We start from the raw sequence: 24,278 nt of genomic DNA on the forward strand, positions 1-24,278 counted from the left end.
CAATTTCCAGTTTCCACCATACTAGATCAAAATGAAATTACCATTTACCAAAGAAACTACAAATACTTGAATGTCAATACCACAATGACTGCACACTTAGAGAACAAAGAGAATTAACTGGTAGCTAGTAATAATAATAAAAGATCACTCATGCCTATATATTAAAAAAATACTTTAAATGCCTGATGGGTCCAGAAAACTCTGTAATAGAAACAACATTTACATCTGAACCCTAATAAAAGCACCCCATAATAAAACATAAGTGGCTAGAGCTGAAAGGTATTAGAGGAAATTTATCACCTTAAACATTCATATCAGAAAATTAAACTGGAAATCAATGATCAAGCAGTAGCCCACTTTAAGGATGAGGCACTAATCTTTGCTTTGAGTATGAATTTTCTTAGAACACAATAAATGATGGTCATGGAGGTATTATCACATGATTTACATACACAGAGTTTCTCTCAGTTATGGGTTTTTCCAAAAGATGAGTGACAATTTCTTACATTCATAGGGTGTCTTCACAGTGTGAGATCTCACATGCTCCCTAAGATTTGAAAAAGCATTAAAGACATTCCCTCATTCCTTACTTTATATATTTTCTCTGGTATGAGTTTTCACATGTCTTCGAAAGTAAGCAGGACAAACAAAGGCTTTCCCACATTCCTTACATTCATAGGGCTTCTCACCAGTGTGGCTTCTTACATGTCTTCGAAAGGATGAAGGACAACTGAAAGCTTTCCCACATTCCAGACATTCAAAGGGTTTCTCTCCAGTGTGCATCCTTGTATGGACAGTCAGGTATGAAGAATGGCGAAAGGCTTTCCCACATTCCTTACATTCATAGGGTTTCTCCCCAGTGTGTGTTCTCATGTGGATCCTAAGGGCTGAGGGGTAAATGAAGGCTTTTCCACATTTCTTACATTCATAAGGTTTCTCTCCAGTGTGAGTTCTTATATGTACCGTCAGGTGGGATGAGCTGATGAAGGCTTTCCCACATTCCTTACATTCATAAGGCTTTTCTCCACTGTGAGTTCTTAAGTGTTCAGTGAGGGATGAGGAACGACTGAAGGCTTTCCCACATTCCTTACATTCATACTGTGCCTTTCCAATGTGATCTTTCACGTGTGCTCGAAAGGATGAAGGGCAACTGAAGGCTTTTCCACATTCTTTACATTCATACGGTTTCTCTCTACTCTGATTTTTCACATGTGTATTCAGGGAAGTGGGAAGATAGAAGGCTTTCCCACATTCTAGGCATTCATAGGGTTTTTCCCCTGTGTGTTTTCTCATGTGGATGCTCAAGGAGGATGGACAATTGTAGGCTTTCCCACATTCCTTACATTTATAGGGTTTCTCGCCTGTATGTGTTCTAACGTGTACAGTGAGCTTCGAGGACTCACTGAAGGCTTTCCCACACTCTTGACATTCATAAGGCTTTTCTCCAGTATGGATTCTTATATGTATGATAAGATGAGAGGAGGAACTGAAGGCCTTCCCACACTCCTTACACTCATATGGCTTATCTCCACTGTGAATTCTTTTGTGTTTGGAGAGTGAGGAGGAACAGCTAAAGGCTTTCCCACACTCCTTACATTCATAAGGCTTATCTCCACTGTGAATTCTTTTGTGTTCTGTGAGGGATGAAGAACAGCTAAAGGTTTTCCCACATTCCCTGCATTCGCAACTTGTCTTTCCTGCATGAATCTTCATATGTGCCCGAAAGAAGGAAGAACAACTGAAGGCTTTGGTACATTCCTTACATTCATAGGGTTTCTCTTCAGTGGGAGTTTTCATATGCTTCTTAAAACAAGCAAAAAAATGGAAACCTTTCCCACATTCGTTACACTGATAGGGTTTGCTACCAGTGTGAGACCTAATGTGATTCTTCAGGGATAAATGATCTATGAAGGCCTTTTTACACACACGGCACTCATAGGCTCTTACTCCGGTAGTACTCTTGAGTATATTAAGGTGTGAAATTTGGCTGAAGGTTAGGCCACACTGATTTTCTTCATTATGTTCGTAGATGTTCTCAACCCCATGAATTCTTTCAAAAATAAAAAGCACATTATTAGTGGCAAGTAAATTTTTACCATTTTCAGTGCCTATGTGTATTTTTCTGGCCTGTCCAATGATAAGATGAAAGTACTCACATTGTGCTCTAAGACAGACAATATTATGACTGAGTTTTTGAGTTATGAGATTTTTCTGATGGTTGCTCAATGATTTATGTGTTAAACATGGAAGGGCTCAAGTCTCACTTGTGAAAAAAATATCTTATGAAAAGTCTTTAGGAAATTACAATTTTTGACTAAGTTTTAGATTTTTCTTTTGTTTAATTCTGTGATATTTTAAGATTCTTTCCTGAGACACTACTTTTCTCTTATATGAATGGCACTTACCTCAAACGTTTCTTGTGGTTTTTGTTCTGATAATCAATATCATGGTATTCCCAGATTTTATGTAAAATGGACAGTGAGGAATCACTCCTTTTGAATCCTACTACATCCTGTTCATTGGATATTTTTCCATAAGTATCTTGTGGAGCAACTGATTCATTAATTTTAAGTTGAATCTCGAAACCTGAAACAAAGTAGCAAAGGCACCCATGAGCAAAGGACTTTGGCAGTACAGCTGGTTCAGGACTTTGGTAATAAGCACACGGCCGAAATAGTGAAGTGATTAGGAATAATCCCATGAAGATGGAAACTGATGGTAGCATAGATAAGATATTACTAGGAGACTAAAACAAAAAGAAATGGAATGAAACACTCATGACCAAATACTACATTACGAAGACAAAATGTGGTCTTTCCCAAGAACAAGGAACAGGTGAGAGGACTGAAGAAAAGTCAAAATAGTAATCAAGGACTTCCCTGGTGGCACAGTGGATAAGAATCCACTTGCCAATGTAGGGGACACTGGTTCAATCCCTGGTCCAGGAAGATTCCACATGCCACAGAGCAACTAAGCCAGTGTGCAGTAACTACTAAGCCCACAAGCTGCAAATACTAAGCCCAAGCACTGCAACTAGAGGGCAGTCCTCACTCTCTGCAACTAGAGAAAAGCCCATGCAAAGCAATGAAGATCCAGCACAGTAAAAAATAAAATTTTTTTAAATAAATAAAATAGTAATCTAAGATATCTGTGGAAGCTCAGCTTCCTCAGACAAAACAAAGCTTCATTTTGATTTTATGTTATTTTTCCCAAATGTAATATCCCCCAACCACATCAGGTATTCTTGCTTTACTGATGCTCCCCCTGGAGAGACAGTCTTCTCTCCACTGTCTCTAGGTCCTCCTCTTGTTTCCACTGTAAGATCAGATACGGTTTGTGTAGTGGATACCCTGTTCACATAGAAAGGTATATCGTGAGGGAAAACAGTGAGTTACCACATATATTTCTATGAAACAGAGCAAAAACTGCTCTTCTGATACTCTAAAGCAAGTGATAGGGATAGAATAGGATAGTTATACAGGATAGGATAGTTATGCAGAAGTCCCAGTAGTGGATTAGAGATAACGAGGGAAACCTAGAGAACTTTGAGAGACCAGTGGAAGTTCAGTTCAGTTCAGTTCAGTCGCTCAGCTGTGTCCGACTCTTTGCAACCTCTGAATCACAACATGCCAGGCCTCCCTGTCCATCACCAACTCCTGGAGTTCACTCAAACTCATGTCCATCAAGTTGGTGATGCCATCCAGCCATCTCATCCTCTGTCGTCCCCTTCTCCTCCTGCCCCCAATCCCTCCCAGCATCACAGTCTTTTCCAATGTAGTCAACTCTTCGCATGAGGTGGCCAAAATACTGGAGCTTCAGCTTTAGCATCATTCCTTCCAAAGAAATCCCAGGGCTGATCTCCTTCAGAATGGACTGGTTGGATCTCCTTGCAGTCCAAGGGACTCTCAAGAGTCTTCTCCAACACCACAGTTCAAAAGCATCAATTCTTTCTTTCACTCAGCTTTCTTTATAGCCCAACTCTCACGTCCATACATGACCACTGGAAAAATCATAGCCTTGACTAGATGGACCTTTGTTGACAAACTAATATCTCTGCTTTTCAATATACTATCTAGGTTGGTCATAATTTCCTTCCAAGGAGTAAGCGTCTTTTAATTTCATGGCTGCAATCACCATCTGCAGTGATTTTGGAGCCAAAAAAAAATAAAGTCTGACACTGTTTCCACTGTTTCCCCATCTATTTCCCATAAAGTGATGGGAGCAGATGCCATGATCTTCGTTTTCTGAATGTTGAGCTTTAAGCCAACCTTTTCACTCTCCTCTTTCACTTTCATCAAGAGGCTTTTTAGTTCCTCTTCACTTTCTGCCATACAGGTGGTATCATACAGGTTTGACCACACAGGGTCAGACATTCTTGTGCCTGATACAAAGGAGGAACTAGTGATGTAAGCCTGAAATCAACTCAAAGAAGGCAGTCCTTTCCCCCCCACACACTTTCCTTTGACAATAAAATTATAGCCCACTTAATCCTCAGTGCAGGGCTCCCTCATCTATCCACTTACATCTCTTGCAAGCATCTTATACTAATAAATCTACCTTTTGCCTATCAGTTTGCTTCTTGCTGTTCCTTTCACACTGAGATACAAAGACTCTGACCATCATTAAGTCCAGAAACCAGGTATGTGATCTCAGTTGGAAGACCATGGGTTTTGGCCAGGCTGAAGTTGCAGCTTCATGAGTTCAAGTCCCAGACTGGATTTTGGCCAAGTTCGAGTCCTGGCACATGAGCTCAAACTCTGGCACACGGGTTCAAGTCCCAATCTGAAGTGAACTTTTTCACCGGTGTGAGTTTAACTGCAACAAAATATCTAATTTATCTTTTAAGGGGATGGGGCAGTCTGATGAATAGAACTGATCTGATATTCACACATAGACCTCGATATTATTAGAAGCTGGTCCAGTACTCACAGGCAGGATATGTTGTTCTCCTGTTGAAGATAAATAATCTCCGAATACCAATCTTAGGCAAGGTTACTCTAATACCATGTTAAAATGAAACAAAATAAGGCTACTTCATGATTTAGCCTAGGGGCAAAGTATTATTAGAATTTCCCCTGCTTTCTGTCAGCATCCAATCTAAAATGAACACCTGTGAACTAGGGTGACAGTGGCCCTCAAAGATTCCTATCTAAATAGACCAATGGAACAGAATAGAGAGTCTAGAAATAGACCCACATAAATATAGTCAACTTACCTTTGACAAAGGTTCAAAGGCAATACAGAAATACAGCAATTCAGAAATACAGTAGAGAAAAAAATAAGTCTTTCCAACAAATGGTGCTAAAACAACTACTAGACATTAAGGTACATTTAAAAAAAAAATCTTGACATAGACTTGCAAAAAATTAACTCAAAATTCACAGGGAGGCATACAGAGCTTTGGGATAACTGGGGTCCATCAATAGAGAGTAAAAAATTAGCTCAAAATGGATCACAAATCTAAATGTAAAACGTAAAACTATGGAATTCCTAAGAGACAACAGGGAAAAAAAGTAGATGCCCTAAGATCTAGTGATTTGTTAGATATGTGAAAAATAATCAAGGAAAACTTCACTAAATGGAGTTGAGAGGCCAGAAGAGGAAGTTTTCATCTAATTCTTTACAACATTAATTACAGGGAGAATTGTCCATCAGAGACCTCAACAAGAATCACGAATTATAATCCTAACAGGAAAAGATGTACATCACATCTCCTATCAGAAATCACTACTCCAGCAACTCAGCCACCATCACCATGAACTCTCACCTTTATCCAGTGGACTTTCATCCAAAACAACCTCTCCCAATTTCCTCCTTTTTCTCTACAAAATTACATTCTTCTCCATTGTTCTGTGGACTTGCCTATGGCTTTTGTTATAGCTTTCTTATCTCAAATTGCAATTCCCTTGCTATTCCCAAGTAAACTATTTTTTTGTTGGTAAAATTACTTTTTATTTTTAAAGCCAATAAGTAACCTGAAAAGCACAATTCATGAAAGAAAGAACTGATAAGTTGGTCTTCATTAATATTAAAAATTTTTGCTCTGAGTAAAACACTGTCAAGAAAATGAAAAGACATGCCACATACTTGGAGAAAATATTTGCAAAAGACATGTGTGATAAAGAACTATTATCCAAAATATATACAGAAGTCTTAAAACTCAACAATAAGAAAATAACTTGATTTTTTTTAAATAGGCCAAAGTAAGAATATACAATGGAGAAAAAGTCTCTTCAGCAAGTGGTGTTGGGAACACTAGACAGTTTCATGTGTATCAAGGAAACAACAACACACCCTCACATCATACACAAAACTATACTTGGCCAGAAGCCAGCATGGGAGATCCCATCCATGACAAGGTCATGCGAAGGAGACCTGACAAGCAAGGCTTCAGGACTCGAGGGACCCCCTGGACCTGCTAGAGCATCTACCCCAAAACCAAAATCTGTCTTACTATTTAATGCCTTTCACCAACTCTTTTGACATTAACAGGGGGTTATCCCTGACCACCTTTTTCTGGAAAAAGTCAACTTTGGGCTCTAGTTGATAAATCTCCTGGGCATAAAAGGAGTATTTCAATTTAAACCCCCTGTTAGCATTCTAGCTTACTTGGCAGGTTTATCCAGACTCTTGCAATAATGTTGAGCCAATGCTTGCTGCCAAATTCCCACATCCCTTATCCATTGTGTTCCTGGGAGTGCATACAGTTAAGATGGAGAAAAAACAAGTAGTAGCCTTAGCATTAGCAACATTAGACTTTGAGTTAATAAGTTCTTTCTTTGCTGTAACCTATTGAATCTTTGCTCCATAAAAATGTAACTCTGTACTTTAAGGGTGACGCAGGCTAAGGAATTTAACGAAAAACATTTCAAGGGAAAGTAACTGTTTTAGCCGACCAACCTTTATCAAAAAGGGGTCATAAAATGTCAACAGGCCTCCGGGCAAGAAGATAATGTACAAAAAATAAGACCCTTGTTTATGAAATGGTATGCAGGAAGAAACCTGGTATCGATAAAAGTTAAAACTGATGGAATGTTGAGCTGACTCTGCATTTTTCACTTTGCTCAATGTATAACTCAGGGTATAAAAGTTCCCTCTGAAAACAAAGTGACGGGCCTTGCTCACCAAAGCTTGGTCTCCCCGTGTCATTCTTTCTCTCTCTTTCCCTTTCCTTTTCAGGTTGATCCCCTGGAGCGCAGGGGCCCTCTGAGTTCACTTTCTTGCCTGGGCTTCTAAGACCCACTCGAGAAGGTGCCCAAGGTGGGGCACCTTCAGCTACTTGAGAGGCCGCCTGTGGCTTATGTGAACAGAGCAAGTCCCGTGCTGGGGCTTTATTGGCTTTCTGCGTAAACCAAGGAATATCAACCTCTTTCTCTCCTCTATTTTCAGGACTGGAAAAGGTCAGTTTTCATGCCAATTCCAAAGAAAGGCAATGCAAAAGAATGTTCAAACTACTGCACAATTGCACTCATCTCACATGCTAGTAAAGTCATGCTCAAAATTCTCCAAGCCAGGGTTCAGCAGTACATGAACCGTGAACTCCCTGACGTTCAAGCTGGTTTTAGAAAAGGCAGAGGAACCAGAGATCAAATTGCCAACATCCGCTGGATCATGGAAAAAGCAAGAGAGTTCCAGAAACACATCTATTTCTGCTTTATTGACTATGCCAAAGCCTTTGACTGTGTGGATCACAATAAACTGTGGAAAATTCTGAGAGAGATGGGAACAAGACCACCTGACCAGCCTCTTGAGAAATCTGTATGCAGGCCAGGAAGCAACAGTTAGAACTGGACATGGAACAACAGACTGGTTCCAAATAGGAAAAGGAGTACGTCAAGGCTGTATATTGTCACCCTGCTTATTTAACTTCTATGCAGAGTACATCATGAGAAACGCTAGACTGGAAGAAGCACAAGCTGGAATCAAGATTGCCGGGAGAAATCTCAATAACCTCAGATATGCAGATGACACCACCCTTATGGCAGAAAGTGAAGAGGAACTAAAAAGCCTCTTGATGAAAGTGAAAGTGGAGAATGAACAAGTTGGCTTAAAGCTCAACATTCAGAAAACGAAGATCATGGCATCCGGTCCCATCATTTTATGGGAAATAGATGGGGAAACAGCGGAAACAGTGTCAGACTTTACTTTTGGGGGCTCCAAAATCACTGCAAATGGTGACTGCAGCCATGAAATTAAAAGACGCTTACTCTTTGGAAGAAAAGTTATGACCATCCTAGACAGTATATTCAAAAGCAGAGATATTACTTTGCCGACTAAGCTCCATCTAGTCAAGGCTATGGTTTTTCCAGTGGTCATGTATGGATGTGAGAGTTGGACTGTGAAGAAGGCTGAGCACCGAAGAATTGATGCTTTTGAACTGTGGTGTTGGAGAAGACTCTTGAGAGTCCCTTGGACTGCAAGGAGATCCAACCAGTCCATTCTGAAGGAGATCAGCCCTGGGATTTCTTTGGAAGGAATGATGCTAAAGCTGAAGCTCCAGTACTTTGGCCACCTCATGCGAAGAGTTGACTCATTGGAAAAGACTGTGATGCTGGGAGGGATTGGGGGCAAGAGAAGAAGGGGACGACCGAGGATGAGATGGCTGGATGGCATCACGGACTCGATGGACTTGAGTCTGAGTGAACTCCAGGAGTTGGTGATGGACAGGGATGCCTGGCGTGCTGCGATTCATGGGGTCACAAAGAGTCAGACATGACTGAGCGACTGAACTGAACTGAACTGAACTGAATATAAACTTGAGATTTACCTTAATAATGATGTGTCAATATAGGTTCATCAACTGTAATGAATATACTACTCTGGCAGAGGGCAGTGCATTTATGGGAAATCTTTGTACTTGCCAGTTAATTTTGCTGTGAGCATACAAACTGCTCTAAAAAAAAATAGAGTGTACTGGAAAAAAAAATCCATGTCTACTGAGAATTCAGAACATTACTTTATTTGGAAATAGATATTTGCAGAAGTAATCAAGTTAACATGAAGTTATACTCGATTTGGGTAAGCCCTAAATGCAATGGCTCATGTCCTTACAAGGACAGAAAGATGTAGAGACAAAGGACAAAGGCCCTATGAAGATGGAGGCAGAGATTAGAGTGATATGGCTACCAACCAAGGACTGCCAGCAACAACCAAAAGCTAGGAAGAGGCAAGGAGGGGTTTTCTCCTGAGCCTTCAGAAGGATCATGACACCTTGATTTCAGACTTTCTATCTCTTGAAATTTAGAAGAGTAAATTTCACACTTCCTTGGCAGTACAGGTGGTACAGAAGACGCCTGCCAAGGCAGGAGACACAGGTTCGATCCCTGGTGCAGGAAGATTCCACATGCCATGGAGCAATTAAGCCCATGCACCACAGCTACTGAAGCCCTCGCACCCTACAACTACCAAAGCCCTCGCACCTAAAGCGTGGGCTCCCCAACAACAGAACCCACCACTGTGAGAAGCCCATGCACCCCAACAAAGAGTAGCCCCACTCACTGCAACTAGAGAAAGCCCAAGTGCAGCAAAGACCTAGCACAGCCTAAATAAATAAAATAGTTGTCTAGCTACAGAATAAAACTGAGGAGTAGAGGTAGAGGAAGTTTTTTTTTTAAAGTAAAAGAATAAGTTTCTGTTGTTCCTAGCTACCCAGTTTGTGGCACTTTGTTATGAAAGGCCTAGGAAAATAGAACAGCCTGTTGTCATGGACCTACCCCTAAATCATTCAACCTAAGTATATAAATCCTATAATATTTACTTTCTAACACACTGCATTGTTCCCCATGACATGTGTTTCTCCCTCACTGCCCCAAGGAATAAACCCAACTTGTTAAACTGGTGGTCTTTGGGTACAGGGAATTAAGAGCAGTAAAATTCTCAAAAGGTCTCAAACCACCAATTTTCTCCCTGTCCCCCAAAGTGACCCCTGAAGCCTGTGCCCACACCATACACACTTAATAAGCCTCCTTGAGGATTCTGACCACAAAAAAAAAAAGGAAAAGCAGGTTCAATATATATGTTTATTTTCTTTCTTTTCCTCATGTTAATTTCATATTTATCTTCTCCATTACTGAAGCGTTTTGAATACAATGACATCTTATTGTCTATAGTATATATTCAAAAGGGTTTGATACAAATTCATCCTCAAAAAAAAAATGCTTAAACAATGAAAGAATGACTGAATAAAGAAAAATAATGCTTTCAGTACCCTGAGAGAAAGTGAATACTTTACAACCCTGAGAAAATGAAAACTCTGCATTTAGTGCCAGTGGCAAAATGGGTAAGGAAACTTTCACTAATTCTTTTGCTTGTTTTATATTGGTGAAATACTTTAACAATACACATGTTTATTTTCATGGTGAAGCCACTAGATTCCACTAGCTCCTTGGGATCAGTGACCATGTCTGTCTTATTTAACAATTTATTCCAGTTTCTCAACCCAAATCCTAGAACACGGGCAATTTATAAGATAAACCTGTTTTCTAAATAACATAACATTGGAGGAATGTTACCATCCTTACCTAATGAGGCCAGGTTCCGAAAGTTTTCCAGCATCACATCTCTGTAGAGGTTTCTCTGAGAGAGATTCAGCAGAGCCCACTCCTCTTGGGTAAAGTCCACAGCCACATCCTCAAAGACCACTGTGTCCTAAAACATTCCACATACTTTTTTCAGAAAGGTACCAACTCCCCCAGCATGTGCAGGAGGGTGAATGAGGCTGACAGTACTGGGGAACTGAGAATCAACTCACAGGAAGTTCAAAAGATTCTTTTCTCCCAAATATCTACCCTAGGATTCAGTCATCAGATCTTTCTCATTCTATCTAAGCATCCTGACTGATCAAATTCTGTCTCATAGATTTAACAACAATTTTTAAACACTAAATTTATCTTTCCACTGTTTGATGGTGACCAGTTCCACTCTTACAATAATCAAAAACATCCAGAACATATTGCAGAAACGAGAGAAATGCTCTAAAAATGAAATAATTTCCACATTGAAAGAAGCAAAAATCCCTTGTTAGAGGGACTTCCCTGGAGGTTCAGGGCTTAAGACTGTGCTTTCCAACGCAGGGGATGTGGGTTCAATCCTTGGTTGAGGGCCTAAAATCCCACATGCCTTGGGGCCAAAAAACCAAAACAGAAAACAGAAAAAACAACTGTAACAAAACATTATACTGTAAAATAGAAAAACTATTGTAACAAAAAAAAACTATTTAAAAAAAAAATCCTTGTTACAGAAACAAGTTCACCTGCTTCCTTATTCCCCACCATAGCAATCAGCACAACACAAAACACTAATATAAAATTTGGATGAGGTTTAAATCCCCAAGAGACAAGGACCTTTTCTTTTTCTTTTTTCCCTCCATACACCTGGAGCCCAGAAGTCAGCGAGAAGCACAATATTCAACCCAGGCCCACAGTCAGTCATATTTTCTTACACTCTAGGCCCAGGAGCTGTAAATTATAGAACATGAACTAAAATCAGCCTATCACCTGTTTATATTAAGTAAAGTTTTACTGGAACACAATAAAACGTTTATTTATACACTGTATATGGCTGCTTTCACACTAAAATGGCAGAACTGATGGGAAATCCCTGTCAGTCCAGTGGTTAGGACTCCACGTTTTCACTGCTGAGGGCACAGGTTCAATTCCTGGTCAGGGAAATAAGATCCCACAAGCTGCCCGAAACAAACAAACAAAAAACAATAAAATGCCAGAACTGAGTAAAATAGAAACTATGGCCTAAAATGCTTACTATGTGACCCAATGTAGGAATAGGTTGTTGATCTCTGCTCTAAATTTAGGATATAAATAACCTGATGGAATTTAAATATTCTTTTGGAGAATTATTAGCTCTTACTTACCTGTATCACATTTTTCTGTAACTCAGCAGCTATTCTCTCTTCCTCCATGTTCCCTTCATGAAGAAAGACAGAGTATTGAGATGTTACAGCTGAGACAGGAGAAAGAAGACATGAGAATCTGGGTGTCCCCACAGTCTCCACAATCAAGACTGTGGATTCAGCAGCACATCTGTTATGAGTGATCATTCTCCTCAAAACACACACACACACACACACACACACAAAGCCCCTGCATACCCAAGCAAATACACATTGATCTTGTGAGAAAATGGAGCAAGAAAAAAATAATAATAATAGTAACTTACTTACAAAACAGAGACTCACAGACATAGAGAAGGACATTATGGTTGCCAGGGGGAAGGACAGGGGAAAGGGATAATTAGGGAGTTTAGAATGGACATGTACACACTCCTATATTTAAAGTGGATAATCAACAAGGGCCTACTGTGTAGCACATGGAACTCTGTTCAATGTTATGTGGAGGCCTGGATGGGAGGAGAGTTTAGGGAAGAATGGATACATGTATATGTATGGCTGAGTGTCTTAGTTGCTCACCTGAAACTATCACAACACTGTTAATTAGCTACATCCCAATACAAAATAAAAAGTTTTTTTTCTTTAAAGTTGGAGCAATTTTATCTCCTCCAGAGCTAGAAACAGTCCTCTCACTCTTGTAGATCATTAAGGAAAAAAAAAAAAGGTTTAAGAGTCCATTTTGTAAGTGAGTCAGCCGGAGTCTAAAAAATTTGGCTGTCAATCTGCCCATGATAATGAAAACATTAAAGATATAAGAGCATGCCTTCAGTAGTAAGAATATACATTCCATCTCAAAGGAAAGTGTGACTTGTACACCAGATCTCCAGGGGTTCCAGACCCAATATTTATTTCTGCACTGCCTGGCCGGCCAACATGCATTACTACTCAATCTCTAACTATGAGATCTTCCCCCTCCGAGGGCTGCAAGGTCTCCAAAACCTGGTTTTTGAGAAACAGCACAACTGACTGAATTTTACATGCAGGTGGCAGAGAAGACATCTCATGTTAAATTTTGCCTGTACAGGAGATATAGTCACAGCATAACAAGAACACCTGAAGTGAAGTTGGCATATGTGTCATCTCTGACAGTAGCATCCACAGCACTAATGCATGAATTTCAAATAGTGAAAACACAGCAGTCTCTCTCACTTCAATGGACCATATATGTATTGTAGAGCCAATAGAAACTTCAGTCACTTAGACATGTGCTCAGTGTTATCCAATTAGAAAGCTAAGGGAGGGTGTGTATTTACCTTCAAAGCTAAATACCCAAAGAGTGTGTTTCTGAACATATACCTTATAATATAGTTGTCAGTGAGGCCCCTATGCCCTAACATTACTGGGGTCTAGCCTAGAATGCTGTCGGGCACACTATGGAGAGTAAACAAATAAAGTATTCCCTTCGACTGTTTTATCTTTGAGCTCCTTCTCTTTTTTTATTAACTTATTTTTAATTGGAGGGAAGACTTTTCAGAGTCCCTTGGACAGGAAGGAGATCAAACCAGTCAATCCTAAAGGAAATCAACCCTGAATACTCATTGGAAGGATTGAGGCTGAACCTTCGATACTTTGGCCATCTGATGCAAAGAACCAACTCATTGGAAAAGACTCTGAGGCTGAGAAAGATTCAGAGCAAGAGGAGAAGGGGATGAGAGAAGATGGATGTCAGCTGGATGGCATCATTGACTCAATGGACATGAGTTTGAGCAAACTCCGGGAGACAGTGAGGGTCAGGGAAGCCTGGCATGCTGCAGTTGGACACAACTTAGCAGCTGAATGCTTCCCTGGTAGCTCAGCTGGTAAAGATCTGCCTGCAATGCAGGGGAGACTTGGGTTCGATCCCTGGGATGGGAAGATGCGCTGGAGAAGGAAATGGCTACCCACTCCAGTATTCTGGCCTGGAGGATTCCATGGACTGTATAGTCCATGGGGTCGCAAAGAGTTGGACACGACTGAGCGACTTTCACTTTCACTAGTGACTGAACAACAAATGCTTTACAATGTTATGTTGGTTTATTCTATATATCAATGTGAATCAGCTACGAATTACATATATTCCCTCCCTCTTGAGTCTCCCTCTCACCCACGTCCATCCCACCCTCTAGGTTGTAACACAGCAGCAAGCTGAGCTCCCTGTGCTATACAGCAGCTTTCTACTATCCGTTGTACACATGGTAGCATATATATGTCAATGCTACTCTCGCAATTCATCCCACCGTCTCCTTCCTCCACTGTATCCACAAGTCCATTCTCTACATCTGCATCTCTATTCCTGCCCTTGAGCTCCTTCTCTTGACTAAGCCCTATGTCTTCAACAACGATGCTCCCCTGAAGGTCCCTACCTCCTGCTCCTTCATCTCATATTTATTTAGGTAATATTTGCCCTGTCCAACTATGTGCAGTCATAGGAGACACAGCACTAAACAAAACAGAAAAACCCTAAAGTACTTGAGTCTTATAATTGTTTTAAGGAGGACCAGTAAATTACCAAAATATTATCAGGTGATGGTATATGCTATATAAAAATATATCACGTTATAGAGATAAGGAGATACACGCACATTTATCTTTAGCAAGTCAGAACCACTTATGTGACAGGGTAGAAGCAGGAAATTAAAACAACTGTTTTAGGATTTCCCTGGTGGTCCAGTGGTTAAGAATCTGCAGGGGACAGGGGTTTGATCCCTAGTCCAGAAAGATTTTACATGCCACAGGGCAACTAAGCTGTGCACCACAACTACTGAGCCAGCACTCTAGGGCCCTCATACCGCAACTACTAAGCTCACATGCTGCAACCACTGAAGTCCACACACCTAGACTGTGTGCTCTGCAATAAGAAGCCAACACCACGAGAAGCCCACGCACTGCAAAGAGTAGCCCCCACTCGCTACAACTAAAGAAAACCCATGCTTGGCCATGGAGACCCAGTGCAGCCAAAAATAACTTTTTAAGAATAAATAAATAGAACAACTGTTTCAAATAACACAAAAAATCAATGGCTGGTGTGGCACATACATTTATGCACAACTGACCCTCAAACAATTGCAGGGGTTGGGGTACCAAGCCTCCAGCAATGGAAAATCTGAGTTTAACTCATAGTCAGCCCTTAGTATCCAAGGATTCAACCAATGGCCCATCCTGTATTTAATAGTGAAAAAAAAAAATCTGCATATAAGTGGATACATGCATTTCAAACCTATGTTGTTCAAGGGTTAATTGTATTTATAAATATCATCAGTTCCTATAGAAGAAATATTAGTAATTATAGGTTAACCATTGATGTATAATGGCAGAAAAAGAACCACATAAAGGTGTAAATATATATATATATATATATGACAAAATTAATGATATTTTTTGGAGAAGGAAATGGAAACCCACTCCAGTACTCTTGCCTGGAGAATCCCATGGACAGAGGAGCCTGGCAGGCTACAGTCCACAGGGTCGCAAGAGTCAGACACTACTTAGTGACTAAACCACCACCCATGATATTTTTAAAAACTTAGAAAAACTAAAATGGCAATACTACCCAAAGCAACCTACAGATTTATTGCCATCCCTATCAAATTACCCATGACATTTTTCACAGAACTAGAATAATACTAAAATTTATATGAAATCATAAAAGACCCAGAATTGCCAAAGCAATCCTGAGGAAAAAGAATGAAGCAAAAGGCATAACCATCCCAGGCTTCAGACTACTACAGAACTACAGTAATCAAAACAGTGTGGTATTTGCACACACACACACACACAAAAAAAACAAAAAAACAAAAAAAAAACAGGCACACAGATCAATGGAACAGAATAGAGAGCCCAGAAACAAACCCATTCTCCTGTGGTCAATTAATCGTCAACAAAGGAGGCAAGAATATACAATGGGTAAAAGATAATCTCTTCAGCAAGTGGGTGCTGGGAAAGCTGGACAGCTGCATGTAAATCAAAGAAATTAGAACACACTCTCTCCCATGGGAAAAAGGGAATCCTACTACCTGTTGGTAGGAATGTAAACTGGTACAACCACTGTGGAGAACAGTATGTAAGGTTCCTTAAAAAACTAAACACAGAACTACCGTATGATGCAAAAATCCCACTCCCGGGCATATATCTGGAGAAAAGCAATTCAAAAAGATACACGCATCCCTATGTTCAAAGCAGCACTATTCACCACAGCACAACAGTGAAGTCAGGTAAACAACCTAAATATCCATCAGTGGAGGAATGAATAAAGATGTGATACATATATAAAATGGAACACTACTCAGCCATTTAAAAAAAGAAAGGAATAATGCTATTTGCAGCAAAACGGGTACATCCAGAAATTATCACACTAAGTGAAGTAAGCCAGAAAGTGAAAGACAAGTACCATATGATATCACTTATATATGGAATCTAAAATGTGGTGCAAACAAGCCAATCTACAAAATGGAAAAAGACTCAACGGATATAGAGAGCAGATTTGTGGTTACCAAAGGGGAGAGGAGACAGGACAGGGATGGACTAGGAGTCTGGAATCAGTAGATGCAAACTACAGAATGGATAAACAACAAAGTCCTATTGCATAGCAACGGGAATTATATTCAATATCCTGGGATAGACTATAATGAAAAAGAATATACTATATAAAAAAAGACTAAATATTACATGTGATAAATATAATGCACATCAATAGAAAAAGATCATATGACTTATCCCCTTCAATAGAAAATAGTGACTTATGTCTATCAATACCCATTGATGATAATAATTTAACCCACTAGGACTAGAAGGAAATAGGCTTTAATTAGAAAATATATATATATTATCTACAAACACCTATAGCAAACATCCTATTTAATAATGAAATGACAGAATTCCCTCTGGGATCAGGAACAAGGCAAGGATGCAATTTATATGCTTTTCTACATTGAACTGAAAGTCCTGGGAAATGCACTAAATAAACAAAAGTGTAAGACACAAGGAATAAAAAAGAAAACGCTAAAACTGGCATATGATCACACTTCCGGTGTGAAAATTTTTAAAAATCTATGGATAATTGATCAACATTCAGAGCAGCAACTGGCAAACAGGGGTTAAAAAGATACTAAGTAATCAGTTCACTAGTATGTACCTGAATATAATGTAGCAAACTAACTCCCACAATCAAAGAAAAAGAAAAAACAGGTTAAAATCTATCTCTTGCACCTGGAAAGGAGATGCAGACGGAGTTAAGCAAACGTCACCCCGCACTCACCGAACAAACCGAAATCCACAGACAGGCGCAGAAACGAGGTGGAGGCTCACGTCCTCGTGACCCGAATGGCAAGGATGCTTGTCCTTTCCGGAAGGAGAGCAGAGGATGCTTTTGGAGGCCGATTAAGCACGAGAATGGCCCTTCAACTCTTGCCTGCAGCCGATTCACCCCGACTGCTGGACCCTCACAGAGTTCCTGATTCAGTGAGTTTGGGACCAGCCGCGGCTGCTACAGACCCCGGGAGGGGCGGGGAGCCCAAGCGGCAGCCTTCTGACCACAGATCCCAAGGCCGTGTTCCCCACCTCCCGAGCACCAGACTTTGGGCCGCCTGGGTCGAACTGGATGGGAAAATTTCTATCAGATTTAGACAGAGATGCAAGAAGACAAGGCCGCCCGCTAGCGCACGCGCAGAAGCGTGCTGCTGCTTCCGGTTTTCTAGCCACGTACAGCGTAAGGGGCGGGGTCTCGGGAGCTGGGAAATTTGGGATGGCGGTTGCAGCTTCCAGCAGCAAGCGGAGAAGTGCTAGTTTCCTCCAGGGAGAGACGCGTCTGGGTCTTGGAGCCGGGTAAGCCGAGGACTTGGCGTTGGATGACGCTGGAGCAGGACCAGGCCTGTGGCGGGGCTTGGTTGACTAGGCCTATGGGGCGGAGCTGGGACGCGACCAGGCCTAGGGGCGTGGCTTAGTTGAATATTCCCATGTGGGATCTTAGTTTCCCAATCGGGTATTGAACCTCTATTGCCTGCATTGCAAGACAGAAATTAACCACATGCTTAACCACTGGACCACCAGAGAAGTCCCGAGGTGGTAGGTTTTTGCTGAGCCCGTGTATAACTTTCATCCCTGCCACCGTGGCTACTTTGTTCCGGAGCCCACTGGGGAGACGAGCAGCTGGAAAAGGAGGCTTACTGGTATCCACAGAACCAGTTATTCTATTGTCATAGTCACTCTGCAGATACAGAATGGAACCCCCACCCCAAACTTTATTTGCATGTCAAGATATTATGCCACACACATACACCAAGAGGGTGTGAATATGTTTAAAACTTACATTACAAATGGCCCTTGGGTCAGCAAGGTAAAATAATTCTGCTTGTGAGTTGCCATCAAACATCCAGTTTTTTAAGACACTTGAGACATATTCTCCACCATTAATTTCTCTCAGTCTTCCATGGACCTTTCTTGAAGCAATAAAAAGTTCTCAATGGTGGGATTTACCAACCATATGTTTCCACCTTCTCTCCCACTCCGTCTTTTTCTCCCAACCTTGCCTGTCTCTCTGCTGCTGCTGCTGCTAAGTCACTTCAGTCGTGTCCGACTCTGTGCGACCCCAGAGATGGCAGCCCACCAGGCTCCCCCGTCCCTGGGATTCTCCAAGCAAGAACACTGGACTGGGTTGCCATTTCCTTCTCCAATGCATGAAAGTGAAAAGTGAAAGAGAAGTCGCTCAGTCGTGTCCGACTATTTGTGACCCGATGGACTGCAGCCCACCAGGCTCCCCCGTCCATGGGATTTTCCAGGCAAGAGAACTGGAGTGGGGTGCCATTGCCTTCTCCGGCCTGTCTCTCTGGGACCGTTAATACTCAACACATCTTTCTCAGTTCTTCATCCCCACTAACCTATTTAGATGGGAACTTTTGACTCAATGAAGAGCCACTATTAGGTTCACACCTGAAAGATTTTTTTTCCCTTTTTTAATCTCTCAGGCTCTGATGTCCTAATATACTAATTTATGTTGGCTTCCCTTAAAGACCCTCCACTCATGTTTCTCCGACTCACTAATTAGTTCAGTTTTCTGATTTACTTTTCTCAATAACTGACTTCTCATCTACAGATGTGGGGGAAAGAAAGATTATAGACCCATATGAATCAATATAAACCCCACAATGCCTCTGCAATTGCACAGTTCTGGCAACCCACTCCAGAATTCTTGCCTGGGAAATCGCATGGTCAGAAGGGCCTGGTGGGCTATATACCATGGGATCGCAAAAGAGTCAGACGTGACTTATCAACTAAACAACAACAATCTCAAAGAACTAGAGGCACTATGACCTATTGTTGGAGATTTCATAGTCAAGAGCTTACTCATTCCTTGTACTAATCTCTGAAACACTCCTATCCTCTTAAAAAAATATAAGGGGAATTATTTTGTGGGGAAAAAAAAGGGTTATAAATTCTATCGTGCCCACATTTCCTGTGGCCCCCCAACCCAACTGCCATTCTGGCTTCTTTTCTTCTGAAATCAGCATACTTTACAGTAGTAGGTCTCTGTTCAGCTTTCTCTAGTATTCCTCTACATCCTGACTCCAAATACCTTTTCACTTTAGTATGACAAAACAATACACCTGGAAGTATGATGTCACAAGGCTTCACTAACATCCCCTCCTACTTCTTCCAGTTTCTCAACCATAATCTCCAAGCCTTTCAACCTCCCTATTCTTCTACTTTGAGTCTAGGTGGTGGTGTTGTTGTCCAGTTGCTCAGTCCTGTCCAACCCCATGAACTGCAGCATGCCAGGCTTCCCTGTCCTTCACCAGCTCCCAGAGCTTGGTCAAACTCATGCCCATTGAGTTGGTAATGCCATCCAACCATCTCATCCTCTGCTGAACTTTTATATTCACCTGATGTAACCTCCCCTCAAGAGAAATATTTTTATCTCTGGAAAACTTTGTTATCTAAAGATACACAGTTTCTGGGAATTCCCTGGTGATCCAGTGGTTAGGGATAAGTGCTTTCATTGCAGGGGGCCTGGATTCAATCCCTGGTCATGGAACTAAGATCTTGCAAGCCTCCCAGCCAAAAATAAAGAAATAAGACACAAAGTTTCTGAGGATAAATTATAATTAAATCAGATTTAGTAGGTTAATTGTATAGTTCATGATGTAACACTGAGAAACAAGTCCTCACACCAAACTGAATAACAGCTATTAAAAATTCCCTTTCCTGGGGACTTCCCCAGTGGTCCAGTGGTTAAGAATCTCCCTTCCAATGCAGGGGATGCTGGCTCATCCCTGGTGAGGGAACTAAGATCACACATGCTGCAGGGCAGCTAAGCCTGTGCGCCAATACTAAGATCCAATGCAGCAAAGTAAATACATCAATATAAAGTAAAATAAATTTTTAAAAATTCCGTTTCCTTTTGCTGAAAGACAGCTTAGTTCAGTTCAGTTCATTTGCTCAGTTGTGTCCAACTCTTTTCGACCCCATGAATTGCAGCATGCCAGGCCACCCTGTCCATCACCAACAACTCCCGAAGTCCACCCAAACCCATGTCCATCGAGTCAGTGATGCCATCCAACCATCTCATCCTCTGTCGTCCCCTTCTCCTCCTGACCTCAATCTTTCCCAGCATCAGGGTCTTTTGCAATGAGTCAGCTCTTTGCATCAGGTGGCCAAAATATTGGAGTTTCAGCTTCAACATCAGTCCTTCCAATGAACACCCAGGACTGATGTCCTTTAGGATGGACTGGTTGGATCTCCTTGCAGTTCAAGGGGCTCTCAAGAGTCTTCTCCAACACCACAGTTTAAAAGCATCAATTGTTCGGCGCTCAGCTTTCTTTATAGTCTCACTGTCGCATCCATACATGACCACAGAAAAAGCCATAGCCTTGACTAGACAGACTTTTGTTGGCAAAGTAATGTCTCTGCTTTTTAATATGCTGTCTAGATTGGTCATAACTTTCCTTCCAAAGAGTAAGCGTCTTTTAATTTCATGGCTGCAGTCACCATCTGCACTGATTTTGGAGCCCAAAAAAATAAAGTCAGCCACTGTTTCCCCATCTATTTCCCCATGAAGTGATGGGACCGGATGCCATGATCTTCGTTTTCTGAATGTTGAGCTTTAAGCCAACTTTTTCACTCTCCCCTTTTACTTTCATCAAGAGGCTTTTTAGTTCTTCTTCACTTTCTGCCATAAGGGTGGTGTCATCTGCATATCTGAGGTTATTGATATTTCTCCCAGTAATCTTGATTCCAGCTTGTGTTTCTTCCAGCCCAGAGTTTCTCATGATGTACTCTGCATATAAGTTAAATAAGCAGGGTGACAATATACATCCTTGATGTACTCCTTTTCCTGTTTGGAACCAGTCTGTTGTTCCACGTCCAGTTCTAACTGTTGCTTCCTGACCTGCCTACAGGTTTCTCAAGAGGTAGATCACGTGGTCTGGTATCCCCATCTCTTTCAGAATTTTCCACAGTTTATTGTGATCCACATAGTCAAAGGCTTTGGCATAGTCGATAAAGCAGAAATAGATGTTTTTCTGGAACTCTCTTGCTTTTTCCATGATCCAGCGGATGTTGGCAATTTGATCTCTGGTTTCTCTGCCTTTTCTAAATCCAGCTTGAACATCTGGAAGTTCACGGTACAAGTATTTAGGATTCCTAAAGCTTACTGTGAACTGTGCACTGTCGCCTTAATTATCTGCCTCCATGATATGACTATTCAATTATGCACCCAAATTTGAAAGCAATTGTCATTTATGTAAGATGCATGAACTACTGAGGAAAGCAAACCTCCGAGCCAATCTTGGGCCACAGCCCCGCCATGCGGGTCCGGATCCTGCGCCTCAGTGCCTCTCAGCGGAAGGAAAAGGGTATAACTCCCGGATCCGGGACTTTAGAAGCAGTGGCCTCTAGGGCCCGCCCAACCTCCGAGGCCCCAGCCCTTAGGCTGCACGCGGGCACTGGAAGTGCGCCTGCGCGTTTGTATTTGCGCGTGGGCAACGCGGAAGGTCTGTTATTTGTGTGCCCCGGCTCCGGTGTGAGGTGAAATTTTCGTTTCTCTCGTCTCGTCTCTGTGTGGTCAAGCAGGAGGGGAACAGACCCAAGAGGAGGCTTGAAGTCCAAGGACAGTGGCCTCGAGGGCTGACCTGGCCGCCCTGGCTTCCCGCCGGTGCTGCGGGGCGGCGGCCCCTCCTCCGAGAGCTCGGACCCACTCGGCCCGCAGGAGTCCCGGCGGCAGTCCCGATTTCACAAGCCTCCAGAGCAGCCTTTGGGTCCTTCCTCCGCAGGGAAAAGAAATAGCATCTCTGTCCTTCTCGACTCCCCGGGTCCCGGTGGGCTCTCGGTGGCTTTACTCCGGCCGTGGTTGTCGATCATTGAAGTTTGGTAAGTCATATTCCGTTGGAAAGAGAAGAAACCTTTGTAGGTTATTAGGGAGCACGTGTGTTTGATCTTAATAAGAGTAGGAGTGAAGGCATTCATATAAATAATAAATTTACCATATGAGAGCCCCGTAAAGCCCCAAACCTTCAAAATATAGAAGCCTCTGGGAAGGAAGCCAATCGAGGCTGTTTTCCGTTAGTAGCTGCCGTTGGAATTGAATTTACGTAAGATGAGTTTTGACGGGTAGATTTTTATTCTAGGTATTCATATAGAATTTCTCTTTCTTTTTTTTTTTCTCCCGTGCTGCACGGCTGGAGGGATCTTAGTTCCCCCACCAGGAGGTGAACCCTGGCCCACGGGATTGACAGTGCGGAGTCCTAACCACTGGACCACCAAGAAATTCCCTCATCTTGAAATTTTTATCTTAAGAAAATTTGTGGTCAATAAAAGGAATATCCATGAATCTAAGTTCACTAATTTAAGATTTTGTCTGTCATTTTATATATATATAAAATGATGAACCATTTAATGGTAAATTGCAGACATTGACTTCTAAGAATGAGGACAGTTTCCTACTAAGAACAAAACTCCGTTGTACATCCAAGAAAATCAAAATTTCTCCAGTTTTCCAAAAGTATATTTTATAGTTGTCTGGTTTTGGAGGGAGCTGGATTCAAATAAGGTTTGCACCTTGCATTTAGGTTTTACATCTGTTTTACCGAAAACATTTGCCAGTATTTTTGGTTCCTGCAGTCCAGGAGATTTATATGGAAAAATGTTGGCATTCCCATATGGTGATGTTTTCCTTTAATTTCATGTAATTGTGTATCTCATAAAGTGGACATTGAGTCTAGGGTGTGTGTGCTGTCGTGTCTGTGTCTTTTGCGTCCTCATGGACTGTAGCCCACCAGGCTCCTCTGTCCATAGGATTTTCCAGGCAAGACTACTGGAGTGGGTTGCCATTCCCTCCTCCAGGGGATCCTCTTGACCCAGGGGTCAAACCCAGGTCACCTGCCTTTGCAGGCAGGTTCTTTACCACTGAGTCACCTGGTACAGCCAGTAGTATCTAATACAAATGTAATGTGATTTAAAAAATTTTAGTAGTCAAATTAGGAGAAAATATACATGTGAAGTTATTTTTAATAGTATGTCATAGCTAACCCAATTTACCCAGTTATTAATATATAACTGTTGGTGAAATTAATGACCAATGTAGCTTATAGAAAGTTATTAGTGAGAAATTTTACATTTCTTTTGTACCAAGTTGTTGGACTCTGATATGTATTTTACACCTAAGCTCACCTCAGTATGGATGCTAAATTTTTATTAGAAATTCCTGATCTGTATTTAGCTTTCAGAAAATTGACTGTTGAAAAAAAATATTTGGGGAAACCCAGATTGCTCCAAACATACTGAAAGATTTTTTTAGTAACTGAACAGTTTTATTTCTAAAATTTAATTAAAAGTGAGTAAAATGACAAATTCAGCCCCTCAGTCTCACTAGCCACATTTCATACTCACAATAGCCACATAGAGCAAGACAATGACTACTGCATTAGACTGCAGGTTTAAAGACTTGAAAATTTCCCAGGTGATGTGTACTTCATGTTCTATCACCTCAGGAGGCATATAAATGCAAGTCGTCCACTGTGTATTAGGAGTGCAACGCGTTTAGTTAAGGTACCCATCTCTGTCTCGCACAGTCACATCTTTCTTGGTGGTAATCTGTAGGTGATAAGCTTCCCAGGTGGCTCGGTGGTAAAGAATCTGTCCACAGTGCAGGAATGCTGGTTTGATCCCTTTGTCAGGAAGATCCCCTGGAGAAGAAAATGACAACCCACTCCAGGATTCTTGTCTGGGAAATCCCATGAACAGAAGAGCCTGATGGGCTAATCTGTGGGGTCACAAAAGAGTTGGACATGACTCAGCAACTAAACAACAACAATCTGAGGGTGATAACTTGGCAACAGGGGAATAATCTGTTGCCCAGCCCTTTCACCCAGTGGTTTTAGCATCACTTGTTGATCTTTACTTCTAC

General features: G+C 41.5%; 1 protein-coding gene and 1 long non-coding RNA gene across 2 annotated transcripts in view; one reads left to right on the forward strand and one right to left on the reverse strand.

Annotated features, from left to right (window-relative positions):
• Window positions 1-357: 357 nt before the first annotated feature.
• ZNF699 (zinc finger protein 699) lies at window positions 358-17,796 on the reverse strand. The gene is made up of 5 exons (XM_069590984.1): window positions 17,139-17,796; window positions 11,870-11,922; window positions 10,521-10,647; window positions 2,406-2,586; window positions 358-2,050 (listed from the first exon to the last, which is right to left on the reverse strand). The coding sequence occupies exons 2-5, from the start codon at window positions 11,915-11,917 to the stop codon at window positions 592-594; spliced, it is 1,815 nt and encodes a 604-aa protein (XP_069447085.1). The 5' UTR covers window positions 11,918-11,922; window positions 17,139-17,796; the 3' UTR covers window positions 358-591.
• Window positions 17,166-24,278, forward strand: part of LOC138440905 (uncharacterized) — a 28,724-nt gene continuing 21,611 nt past the window's right edge. The window contains exons 1-2 of the long non-coding RNA XR_011257171.1: window positions 17,166-17,704; window positions 21,947-22,243. This is a non-coding gene — a long non-coding RNA (uncharacterized lncRNA). The remainder of the gene's footprint in view (window positions 17,705-21,946; window positions 22,244-24,278) is intronic.

The sequence above is a fragment of the Ovis canadensis genome, chromosome 5, assembly GCF_042477335.2.
Source record: "Ovis canadensis isolate MfBH-ARS-UI-01 breed Bighorn chromosome 5, ARS-UI_OviCan_v2, whole genome shotgun sequence".
Lineage (NCBI taxonomy): Eukaryota > Metazoa > Chordata > Mammalia > Artiodactyla > Bovidae > Ovis > Ovis canadensis.

Bases quoted from the DNA above. Each gene is read 5' to 3' on its own strand.
- ZNF699 (XM_069590984.1), bottom strand. From the start codon at position 11,917: ATGGAGGAAGAGAGAATAGCTGCTGAGTTACAGAAAAATGTGATACAG. The intron at 10,648-11,869 runs GTAAGTAAGAGC...GGAATGTTTTAG, and splicing joins TACAGAAAAATGTGATACAG to GACACAGTGGTCTTTGAGGA. The intron at 2,587-10,520 runs GTAAGGATGGTA...ACTTTGTTTCAG, and splicing joins TCGGAACCTGGCCTCATTAG to GTTTCGAGATTCAACTTAAA.